Raw genomic sequence first — 13,012 nt, 5'->3', positions numbered from 1 at the left:
TGCTCATTTTGAATTTGCAGCTAATTATCGATTTGATCATGTGAGGTCCACAGCAGACCAACATTGCAAGCAAGCACCTGATTGCAAAAAACATGCCACTTCTGCTTTGTGAGGCCAAATTACGTGTCTCACGTTCCAGTATCACACGTGAGGATTCTGAACCCTGGTAGGGTGTTCTCTGAATGGGGATGGACAGAGGAGACCCTGGTAGTGTTTACTCAGTCTGGGTTGCAGAGGATAGCAAATAGGCGGTCAATGAACCAGGGAGAACAGCTCAGATGGGTACCAGAGGCTATTTAGGTCTCTGCACCAGGATCCCAGAGCTGACTGCGCAGCGGTTCTGTCTGACTCTCACCTCTGCAGCCTGCCGCAGTCCAAGCCATGGAGGCTGCGCTACTCCTCTGGGGCCTGACTCTGCTATCGGTCACAACTTCAGTGGTTCCAGAGCCGTAAGATTGTGTTTCTTGTCTCTTTGCCGGGCAGAATTAGAGAAGTATGTTAATGTGGCTGGGAGTATTTTAGAGAGAACTTTTGGAGCTGGCGGGTGGCCTGAGGTCAGGTTATCTTCAGAAAGGTATGGAGGAAGATTTTAGATTTAGAACCTGAATTGGTTCTTCTTAATTTGTGGGACAACCCAGAGACCCCAGCAATATGTAAGGAGCTGAGCTCTCTCATGTTAAATGCTGCCAAAGCTGTAATATCAAAATTCTGTAAGTCAAAAATTCCACTCACAAACAATTCAACCCTAGTTCAACAAAATGTGAGAATGAATTTATTTATTTTGGTTCACGACCAGCTTGAAACTAGTAAAATAAGACATTCCCTACAAGTTAAAACTTCAGTTAAAATAGTACAAATGTAAATATTATAAAATCTAATTAGCATATATCACATATCTTACAACAGTTATCATAAATATAAATATAGCCCCACATAAACACTTTAAAATGAGAAAGCAGAGATCTTAAACAGCCACCATATGGCAACCTCCTAAAGTGGTCTGAATTAAAGCCCGGATACGCCTGGTTGGTGTTTGTTGCGTAATTTGATCACCATCGCACAAAATTTAGCTGTTGCCTTAGTAGTGGCTAAAGCTTTGTCTTTTAATAGATTATCTAAACATGCACTGTCCGTCACTGGGTCGGCTCTATTTATAATTGAAAAAATCGTCTGAACTCGAATTTCTTTATAGAGGGGACAGCGCAGTCCCGTGGTTTCCACCTCAGCCAGGGGGCAGGGACAGATCCTCTCAGAGTATGGAATCTTTTTATATCTCCCCTCCAAGATCGTTGAATGCATGACACTACATCTGGCCAATGTAAAAGCCCTCCTATGGGAGGGAAAATCTAGGAGCTTGAGATATTGGGCCATATTCATACTATATTTGGTCGCCTAGGGAGCCAAAATGTGATATCTCATTATGGAAAAAAATCACAGACTATTGAATCCAGCATCATATTTCACAGAATGACCAAGCAGACTCTTGCAAGCAGAGTGCCAACCCCCACCCCCCAATCTTTGGCCCAAGCTACAAGTGACAAATGAGAGCCAAGCTACAAGTGCCTGGCAAGTGAACAGACTCGTGTGTATTCCTCCCTGTTCACTTGCCATTCACTTGCGCTCCACTTGAGTGGACACTTGAACGGCAAGTGAACAGACTCATGTGATCGAATGGAAGGCAAGTGGAGCACAAGTGAACAGGGAGGAATACACATGAGTCTGTTCACTTGGCGTTCAAGTGTCATTCGTCACTTGTAGCTTGGCCCTTTGCCTGCCAGCATTGGCATTCAGACGGCTACTGCCTCTATGAATGTCAAAGTCTGCTAAATCTGCTAAATCTGCAAAGTCTGCTCCTGTCTCCTCTCCAAGCTGTCTTCCAGTTCTGAAAGAGTGCTGGGGGAGTTATTTCCCATTTTAGCTGCTCTGAGTGCTCAGAAGAATGGGGAGCTTCCAGAGGGGTTTTTTTTCTGGGAAAAGAGGTGGCGGAACTCTCAAGAGGGAAATGAGGGAGAAACACACGGGAGTCTTTGAAATAATATTATTTTCACATGCTATTGCCAAGTATTTTCAAGAGGTGCCGGAACTCCGTTCCACCATGTGCCCACTGAAAAAAAGCCCTGCGCTTCCATAATGGGGAAATAACTTCCTCCCCAGAGCTATTTCAGTGTGGGGAAACAGCTTAAGGGGGGAGGCAGGAGCCCTTCCTCTCCCATGGCGGCATTCCAGGCCCAAACAGGATCTCCCATGAGGCTGTGGGAAAACTGAGCTCGGTCTAGGAAACCTGGACACAACTCTTTAAAAGCGGGTATATCTAGATTTGCCCTCACAGGAGAGAGAGAGAGAGTTCTCTCTATCTGCTTACTCCTCCTCATGTATAATTTTGTACAAATGTCTACCACAACCCCCCACCCTTGTTGGCTAAAGTTTTAGTTGTCTAAAGTGACTTCCAGAGGTTTTCCCCTTTGCAAGCCACCCAGCAATCGCCTGCCATTGGCAGGCAACACAGGCAGGTGTGCAGTGGGTACACTCCTGAAAATGACATCCAGCAGTGACATCATCACGTTGGTGCCAGAAGTGCGCACACAAAGACCCCCATGCTGGTGAGAACCGGGTCCCCGTCCCCCCACCTCCAGGAGGGTGTGGGAACCTGGTGGCAACCCTACACTTAAGCAATGATCAGAGTAACTCAATTATAGAATTAATTGCCCGTGGACATGGTGAAGGCCACGAGCACAGCTGGCTTTAAAAGGGGATGGGTCACATTCACGGAGAGGAGATCCATCGAGGGCTACTAGCCACGGTGACTGAAGTGCACCATCACACCCTGATGGAATACATCGATGAGTTTCCGTAGGAGGAGGAAACAACAGATCCTTGGTCTCTACTTTCTGTTTGTTGCCCTGCGAGGGCAACTGGTGGGCCACTATATGAAAGAGGATGCTGAACTAGATAGTCTTATCTGGCAGGGGCTTCTTCAGGTTAGGTCAGTTCCTACTTAAGCCAATTTAGGAGTCAGTGTATCTCTGGCCTCCAATTAGGCCAGGGAAAGTCGGAGGATAATAATATAGGTTGAAACCGGCTGGGTGACCTTGGGTCAGTCACAGCTCTCTCAGAGCTCTCTCAGCCCTACCCACCTCATAGGGCGTTTGTTGTGGGGATAATAATAACATACTTTGTAAACCGCTCTGAGTGGGTGTTAAGTCATCCTAAAGGTCAGTATATAAATTGAATGTTATTATTATGTTATTAAAACCCTGAAAGCTTCCCTTCCTTCTAGGAAATGAGTTTGCTTTTTCTTTGATAGGGGGTCTCTTCCTATCCATAGGCCTCCATGGGGTCTCTCATTTCCCTTCATGCAAGTAATCTGAAGGTAACCTCGGTAAAATCTGAGTGGAGTGGTTCATGCTCTCGGTAAGTTTCTTTTCCTTTCTCTTCCAGTCATTATCTGGTAGCCTTCCCAGCGGTCATTCGTTATCCCGATACTGAAAAGTTCTGCGTACTTCTACGATCGCTCCCTGAGAATGTCCACCTGGAAGTAATGTTGGAGATGAAGTCCGGGAATCACACACTGGTGGAGAAGGACGTGGAGAAGCCACATCATTTTGAATGCATTAATTTCCAGGTGTGTTTTCCCACTGCTAGAGACTCAATAGATAGCACCACATTTTTTAAAAGCTAAAGTAAGGGGAGATGGAATGAGCTCAGGAAGTGTGATATGATCTTGCATTCATAGTTAACACTTTTTGTCCAACAGGTAAAGTCCATCATGAGCCTTATTCAAAAATTTCTGTGTAAGCAGCCAAATGTCTTGAAAGAGGTCCTTATGCATTAATATACGATTATTGTATATAACTAAGGTAATACTGTCATTTGTCCACTGGTGGATGGACAGCAGATACAAGCTTGTAATATTAATCATTTGGCTTTCAACAATGCTTGAAGAATCAATCTTTTTACCCTCTTTAAGATTTCATAGACTTGAATTGTAGTCTGGTCAGGCATGTATTGCTGCAAATTTCAGTCTCGTCTCAGCTCAATTCATCCTTGCAAAACTTCTAGCTAAAATCGTTGGCCGTTTTCACACGTCTGAACGGCCACACAAAATCGCACAAAACTCCGGGAATGATGGTGTCTTCCTGGCGCGATTTCCCGTGATAACCCCAGTTTGTGTCATGAATCAATGCATAAATTATACTGAAATAAGAAAATATAATCCATTCGATTAATATAGAACTATGATAGACTTTGGCACCTATACAGAATCTGGGCCACCTTATCTGTGATCTAAGGCTCATGGTTCAAGAAGAGAAAGGCAATACAGGATCCCTAAGATCTGCCCGAAATTTTCTGAAGAACAGGAGTAATAAAATTATGGCTAAGGTCACAATAAAAATGGCAGTACGTTAGGACATGCGCAACAGTTTCAACTCCCTCACTTTCATAAGGGCATGTACGTTCATGGTATGATACACTGCAATAGCGCAGAGACTGGGGCACTTAATTGAGCCAAAGTGAAAAGTTTTTATTATATTATTTTTATTTTATTACAACAGATGACAAGCAAAAATTCACATAAAGAAATAAGAACATAAACATGAAAAACAAAAAAAACAAAAAAAAGAACAAATGAAAAAGAGCATCGACGGAGACATACCATTTTGGACATTTTACAAAATTTCTTTAATCAATAACTCTTCCGTAATACTCATATCTTTAACTTTGACGTTACTGCGAAGATATCTGCATTTTTCCATATTTCAGCCTATTATTTATTGCCCGCCTTACACATCTAATTTTCAAATCCGTAAATCATTAACTCTGACTTCTCTTTTACATACAGAAAGTCCATGAAAGGTTTCCAAGTCTTCCCAAAGTTGGCTGTCGTTTTATCCCTCAGCAACTCCGTTAGCTTTGCCATTTTCGCAATCTCCAGCATTTTCATTAACCAGTCATCTACTGGAAGTTTATTCGATTTCCAATATTGTGCGTAGACTAATCTTGCAGCCGTTTTCATATATCTAATCAAAATTCCAAATTAACTTTCTATTGAATTATCCACTAAGCTCAATAGGCACCATCTCTGGCTTTAATTGTAAGTTACGCTTTAGTATTTTTTGCATTGTTAAGTATATTTGTTTCCAATACTTTTTAGCAATGGGGCAGATCCACCATATATGGTAGAAGGAATCCTAATTTTTTTTTTGGCATTTCCAACATTTATTTGACACCCCATTAAACATCTTAGCTAATTTTTGTGGGGTCATGTACCTACCACCTGTACATCATTTTATAAAAATTCTCTTTCAGATTGTAACATTATGTAAATTTTAGACCATAATTCCACATTTTCTCCCACTGCTCCATATGGATATTATATCCAAATTTTTGGCCCATTTAATCATGTAATCCTTGTTCTTCTTCCAGTCCCATTTTTAACACAAATTTATACATTCTAGATATTAAGTGATCTTCTTTTGTACATAACTTTTTCAAATGTACTAGTTGTTTCTTCCATACCATACATTTTAAGGTCATTTTTAAACCTTTCTGATAGTTATATACACAAATCACTGACAATCCAGGCCTTTCTCTTTCAGTTCCTCTCTTGAGTGCATTTTTATTCCCCCTTGTGAGAAATTACATAAATCATAATATGTTAACTACTTATCTTTATGTAATATTTCTCTTCTAAATAGTACCTCATGTGGTGAAAGCCACAGTGGTGTTTTTATTGTTATTCTTGCCTTAAACTTATTCCAGATTCTTATCAGGGCTTGGCGTATAATATGATTCTTAAAGTCTACATTGCAGAGGAGTTAGCCGTGTTAGTCTGTAGTAGCAAAATCAAAAAGAGTCGAGTAGCACTTTTAAGACTAACCAACTTTATTGTAGCATAAACTTTTGAGAATCACAGTTCTCGTCATCAGATGCATCTGACAAAGAGAACTGTGATTCTCGAAAGCTTATGCTACAATAAAGTTGGTTAGTCTTAAAAGTGCTACTGGACTCTTTTTGAAAGTCTACATTTATTTTGATTTTATTGTACCCCAGGTAGCTATGCCACCCATACCTTAAATCAAAGTGAAAAGTTTTTATGAATTTGGGAATTAGCAGATTGGCCAAATAATTAGCAGAAACTTCTTGTCCTTGAAGAAATGATATTTTGTGAGAAGACTTAAATGATCTTGTAATGCAATAAGTAAGTAGGATAACTCTACAAAAGTATAACAAAATTACATATATTTATTATAATGTGTACACGTAAGAATAATTAAAAATTTTAAAAGGTAAAAGTCTGGATATCAGACAGCATGGTAAAAACATACACTGTTATAATATAACATATACAAGGATGGATCAAATGACCAAAAACAATTGTATTCGAATAATAAGTATCAAATAGACAACTGACGGACTATCTAAAACAAATGGACCATATGCGTTTCGGCTGCTAAAAGGCCTTCCTTAGTGGTCAATAATATACAATAATATAATATATTATATATAATTATTATATAATATATATTATAATTATATAATAAGCCACACACATCCAGGAGTAATGAATTAAGTAATTAATTTAAACCAGTAATAATAATTGTAATTCAATAACCCAAATCCTTTGCTAAATTATTGATTTGATTTTTGAGTAGCTGAGGACTATTAAGCTACCCAGAGAATACCCTCAAATCAATAGTTTCTCTGAAAGGAGCTTTTCCCATTTGGACTGAAAAGCATCTATTAGTGTTGAAAACTTATACGCATCACTGTGTCATAGCATGATGCTCATACACAATTGTGTGGTGTAGTGGCTAAAATGATGGGCTAGGATCTAGGCAACGTAGGTTCTATTCCCTGCTCTGCCATGAAAGCTTACTGGGTGACCTTGGGTCAGCCACACAGCCTCACCTACCTCACAGGGTTGTGGTGAGGATAAATTGGAGGAGAGGGGAAGGTTGTAAGCTGCTTTGGGACCCTGTTGTGGAGAAACATGGGGTCTTTGAGGTCTCCTGTACTCTGAGAAGAAACCAGAGAGGTTGAGTAAACAAAAGACAGAAATAGTGTATGATGAAATATGGGAATGAAGCCAATTCCATTATGTGCACAGAACATAAAACCAAAGTTTAAGCTGTTGACCCCTCAAAAACCAAATACAAATGTGCACATGCAATAAGATAAGACAAAGTGCCAAGTAAGATAAAAAACAATCCAATCATTTTTTGGCACAAATCCTTCAGTGATTTACATTATTATATACATAATTAACACTCTCACCTGGATATATTAGGAGCCAAGCTACAAGTGACGAATGACAAGTGGAGGGCAAGGGAATGGCAAGTGGACAGGGAGGAATGCACGTGAGTCTGTTCACTTGCCAGGCAAGTGTCATTTGTCACTTGTAGCTTGGCACAAAAAGAGCCTGATCTCATCAGATCTCAGAAGCTAAGCAGGGCCGGCCTTGGTTAGCAATTGGATGGGAGACCTCCAGTGAAGACCAGGTTGCAGGCAATGGCAAACCACCTCTATTTGTCTCTTGCCATGAAAACCCACCAGGGGTCACCATAAGTCAACTCTGACGTGAGGGCCGGATTTCACTTCATTTCATCTCACTCATACCGTGGAAAACATGATACACCACAGGGACTAGCTGTATGGATCTTGCCAAGGAATTTACAAAAGACTTCACTGGTTGTTTTTTTGAAACTTTATTGTAAAAGACCTAGCGTCATGATATTATGAAGGCTTTGTTAGGAATAAGACACATGCAAAACCCAGTCATGCATATACTTCAGAGATAACTGGTTCCCCTTTTGGGGACTGGGCATTCAGGCTTAGAGCACTCCAGGCTAATCTGCCAGGCTCTCAGAGGCACAACCTTGAAAAGAACCTGCAAGCTAACCTTGGGAGAGAACCCAATGGCACCGCCCCCCCTTGAGACAGATGGCAGATGTCAACATCCTGACACCAGTAAGATGACCATTTTAAAAATCTGTTAAAAAAAAAAGACAGAGAGAGATCATTAATGTCATAAAATCAAATGAAAAAGCAATCATACTTAAAAAATACATATACATACTTGAAATATATAATGAACTCCTTATAACAAAACCCAAGGCTTCAATTATTTCGTTCACATTTGGAGGTCACCAGGGCTTTTTTTCAGCAGGAATGCGGTGGAACGGAGTTCTGGAACCTCTTGAAAATGGTCACATGGCTAGCGGGCCCGCCCCCTGATCTCCAGACAGAGGGGAGTTGAGATTGCCCTCTGCGCCGCTAATGGAAGTAACCATTAAACAAATTTGGCATTAAACAACTGCCAAATTGTTGATCTCCTAACAAAAATATGTGACATCTCTAAAACCAGCCTTCTTCCTGGAAGGTAGCCAATTGAATGTTAATGATGTGGAGAGCCAAGAGAATCCAGGACAACAAGCTTGTATTCAGCCTGAATAAATTAGGAGGAAATATTGGTAGAATTCTTTTGTGTGTGGAAGAACATGCCTTGCTGAGGAAGTCAGAATGGCTTTTCCAAGAGGAAGGCACGTTCTATGACACAGACAATTAGGTAAGAGATAACAAATAAAATGCCAGTCACTGAATACTATTATGTAAATCTTTGGTGTGGTAGCATTTGTATTACTGGTGGGTACAGTCCTAGTTGCCCCCAACTAAAAAAAATACTGGAAAAGGGGCAGAAAAAAATAGCCCCAAAGGACTGACGGATGAGAGCCTCTTACCTATGAGAAAAGGATTTGGGGCTTTTAGGGGGAAAGACAGCTAAGGAGGGGCATGATAAAAGCTTATTAAAAAGTGGCTTTTCTTCCTTTCCCATTATATCAAAATTCTGGGTTACTCAATGCTGGTGATAAATTGAGCAGAAAAACAACAAAAAACAACAACCCCTTGTTCATATGACATGCTATTTATTAAATTTGCTGTCCCAAGGTATGAAAATGGCCATTGGCTTAAAATACATTCGAGAACAAGTGAATGGAAAAATGTCAAAGGCAGCAGCCATAATGCTTAAATGGAATCTCCATTTTCAGGAATTGGGAGGCATCCATAAGGAAAATCAAAAAGAGTCCAGTAGCACTTTTAAGACTAACCAACTTTATTGTAGCATAAGCTTTCGAGAATCACAGTTCACTTCGTTAGATGCATGAGGAAGATCCATAAGGAAGATCATCATCGTCGTCGATTATTATTATTATAGTACCAAGACCAACGTACAAAAATTATGTTACCAAACCACTTATCAATAAAAAGAAAACCATCAGTTTTTTAAGAACTTTAAAAATACATTTCACGTGTATTAAAAATTACTGTACAGAATCTGGCTACTTGCCATTTGATCATGTGGTTTTTATCGGCTAAATAAAGCTTTGCTTTATTTGTAGTTATATGACTGGGAATCCTGTCTAATAGTGGAGTAATAATTTTTAAACGAACCTCTCCATAGAATGGGCAACTGAAGAACGTGTGCTCTGCAGACTCTACCTCTCCCAAAGGACATAGACACAGCCTTTCTGCCTAGGGGATTTTGTTGTACCTACTCTCAACAACCGCTGATGGAAAAGCAGAACACCAGGCCAAAGAAAATGGCCTTCTGAAATTATTTACTTCCACAGAGGCCAGATACTTGGCTGGCTCAAGAGTACCTTTATATTTTATCAGCACCCCCATTTTAGATGCGTTAGAGATATTGGCGCTCAATGTCTTCAATTCTTTGTTTAATTAACCCTGTGGCTCTTTCAGCCCCCTGAGTTAGGAGCACCTGAGGAGAGAAACCTATTTTTGTAATATGCCTATAAACCGCCTTAAGCCAGCTGGATTTAAATTTGTCATGGAGAATCAAGGAGAGCAAACCCTGAGGATAGAAAAAAGCTTTCGGCCACATATGAATGGACTGGATACCCACCCTAGCTTCAAGCCTCAGGTCTCCAGACTCCACCCGCATAAGGAAGATCTAATGTTTTCTCTTTATTTTCCAGAGGCATCTGAATAGACTTTGGTCTTAAGAATAATGGCTGCTTTCTGTTCCTTTTAATCAGGGCTTTTTTTTGGGAAAAGAGGTGGTGGAACTCAATGGGTTGCCCTCGGAGAAAATGGTCACATGACTGGTGGCCCCGCCCCCTGATCTCCAGACAGAGGGGAGTTGAGATGGAGGGCAATCTCAACTCCCCTCTGTCTGAAGATCAGGGGGGCGGGGCCACCAGCCATGTGACCATTTTCAAGAGGTTCAGGAACTCCGTTCCCCCACATTCCCCCTGAAAAAAAGCCCTGCTTTTAATAATGATTATGATTATAGCTTGTCTATAACAAAATGGAAAAATGTGCTATGAGGCTCATTATCGCTCTCTCTCTCTCTTTCAGGTCCCGCTCTTCTCTCCCAAGGAAAGAGAGCTACATGAAATAGTAAGTCTCACATCTACCAACTCCCCTCCTCCTCCCGAATATATTCTGGGCTCTAAGTACAGTTGCCAGCCTCCAGGTGAGGCCTGGAGATCTCCTGGCATTACAGCTGCTCCCCAGATAACAGAGTTCAGTTCCCCTGGAGAAAATGGCTGTTTTGGAGGGTGGACTGTGTGCCATTATACACCAGTGAGTTGCCTCCCCTCCTCAAGCTCCCCGCAAAAATATCCAGGAAATGGAATTTCCCAGCCCAGAGTTCACAACCCTAGCCATAGGGGAAGAATTCATATATTAGGAGAAAGTCAGGAAGAGGTTTATGAATAGAGTTGCCAGGTTCCTAAGGTCTCCTGGTGGAAGGAGGGGGCGTTACTCACTGGGAGCAGCATTTTCACTCACACGCAAAGAGCATGCGCTCCCGATGTGATGACGTCAATTTCTGGAGTGAGTGCTCCCACGCTCTGCATGGGGCCGATTCAGCCCACTGGGGGCCAAAAATTGGTCCCCCGCAAAGCATGGGAGCGCTTCAGCGGTCGGTGTGATGACATCACTTCAGGAAGTGACATCGTTGCACCCTGCTGGGAGTATGCCCACTGCATACTTGCTTGGGTTGCCTGCCGGTGGTGGCCGATCGCCGGGTGATTTGTCAGCAATCAGCGGCCAAGCGAGAACCCTATTTATGAAATGGTTTGTGAGGGAAAGGAAGGGGGAACAAGATGGGACAGACTGGGAAGAGCAAAGGATGAAATCTCCAAAACGGCTTGGGAGTTAGGGTTGCCAGGTCCCTCCCCCCTCCTGTTGGGAGGGTAGGCTTCCTGGCACTTACCTCATGTCAAGCATGAGGTTTTGCTTCGTGTGTGCCTGGCCTGGGGCAAATGCGATGACATCACTTCTGGAAGTGATGTCACCATGCCCCCAGGGAGTGTGTGCATGGTACATGTTCCCTGGGTGCCTGCCAGTGGTGGGTAACCTCCAGGCAGTGGGGGTTGCTACCTCCTACCGATCGCTGGGTGATCACTGCGCGAGGGGGCAAATCCCTGGAAGTCTGCCCGCCATCAGCGGGCACCTGGGAACCCTATTGGGAGTGGCAAGAGGAAGATGGGGTCAACAGGGAGGTGGTCCTTGGGCACCTAGGCAAGAGGAGCCCAGTTTGGGAGGAATTTCAGTTTGGGATTCTCCCATGAAAAGAATATCTGCTATTCCCTCCCTACTTTTTCCCTTGTCCTCCCATATTCCTATATGAGAAAACTAATAAAAAGCTGTTAAAAAAAAAAAGAACAGAAAAGATCCGGTTCAGCAGCAAAGAGCCTTTGCTTCACTTTCAAAATGGCCTCCCGTTTCCTGGTGTCCCATAACTGAGAGCACTTTTGTTCTTTGCTTTGTGGAGGAGGAAGAGGTGGCCCACGTGCACGTCCACATTCACAAGGGCGACAGCGTGAGCTTTGAGGGCCGGAAGAAGGTGTTGGTCAGGAGAGCTCACACGCGGCACATCATCGAGCCAGACAAGCCCTTTTACAAGCCTGGAGAAACAGGTAGGCCTTACCCGCCAGTGGCCCCCGGAGGCCTGGCCCAGCCTGCATAGGCTTCTGCCCCACCTTCTGGGCTGCTAGCAGGGAGGGAGAATAAGGCTGGAGGGAGCAGAGTGGCTCTGCTGGACCCAAGAGGGGCTGCCTCTAAGAGCCCAGAGGAGTGCAGGCCCAGCAGGGGCAAACAAGAGTCACTGGGCAAGGTGGGGTTGCCAGTCCGCTGCTGGGGGTAGAGAATCCCCCGGTGGAGGCAGGGGATTCCCCACTCCCACCCTCCACCCCCTGCCTCCGCTTACCTGGATGGTGCGAGGGAATGAGCCTCCCAGGGCGTGCTTCCGGGGGGCATGCTCCTGGGCAGTGCAGTGTGCTCCTGCGTGCCGTAGCTGCCCGATGCAGGCCTGATTCAACCCGAATTCAGCTGCTGCAGAGAGTGGGGGTATTCTTGTGCTCTGCAGCAGCCCAATTTGGCCCGATCCAACTCCCTGTGGAGCACAGGAGTGCTCCCAGGGTTGCATGTGACCCACGTGATGATGTCACTTCCCGGAAGTGGCATCATCACGCAGGCCAGGAACGTGCGAGGGGAATGCTACAAGGGAGGTGTCAGGCCACCTGGGGGGGGGGTAAGGGGACCTAGAACCTCTAGCACTAGGGGAACCCTGGCTTCAAACAAGTTGGGGAGGGGAAAAGATTGCAGAGCAACGAGGGAGGTGGGGGGACTGCAGTGGGAGAGCCCGCTGCCCCAACAAAATTACTATCACAGCTAATAATTTTTTGGATCTTTCCTTTCTCAGTAAAGTTCCGAATTGTGAGGCTTGATGAAGACTTTAAGGCCATTAAGAAGAATGTAAGTGTTGGTTCTTGCGATAAGAAGCCCAGGCATGTGTGATGTTGTTTGTAAAGATCTATTGCGTCTTAAAGTAGGAGGCATTGCAGGCGGGCCCATAGAAATGGCATAAGATAGGGTGCCATCCTCCAGGTGGTGGCTGGAGACCTCTCAGAATTACTACTGATCTCCAGGCCAGAGAGGTCACTTCCTCTGGAGAAAATGGCTGCTCTGGAGAGTGGCATTGTACCTC

At 43.5% G+C, this 13,012-nt stretch overlaps 1 protein-coding gene across 1 annotated transcript in view; it reads left to right on the top strand.

The window, feature by feature from the left end:
- Positions 1 to 302: 302 nt before the first annotated feature.
- Positions 303 to 13,012, top strand: part of LOC129345353 (alpha-2-macroglobulin-like protein 1) — a 95,888-nt gene continuing 83,178 nt past the window's right edge. Inside the window, exons 1-5 of the mRNA XM_055002472.1 lie at positions 303 to 449; positions 3,439 to 3,622; positions 10,375 to 10,416; positions 11,798 to 11,942; positions 12,728 to 12,780. Coding sequence (XP_054858447.1) covers positions 382 to 449; positions 3,439 to 3,622; positions 10,375 to 10,416; positions 11,798 to 11,942; positions 12,728 to 12,780 — 492 coding nt within the window. The 5' untranslated portion in view covers positions 303 to 381. The remainder of the gene's footprint in view (positions 450 to 3,438; positions 3,623 to 10,374; positions 10,417 to 11,797; positions 11,943 to 12,727; positions 12,781 to 13,012) is intronic.

The sequence above is a fragment of the Eublepharis macularius genome, chromosome 18, assembly GCF_028583425.1.
Source record: "Eublepharis macularius isolate TG4126 chromosome 18, MPM_Emac_v1.0, whole genome shotgun sequence".
Taxonomy (NCBI): domain Eukaryota; kingdom Metazoa; phylum Chordata; class Lepidosauria; order Squamata; family Eublepharidae; genus Eublepharis; species Eublepharis macularius.
This window is presented reverse-complemented; position numbering and strand designations above follow the sequence as displayed.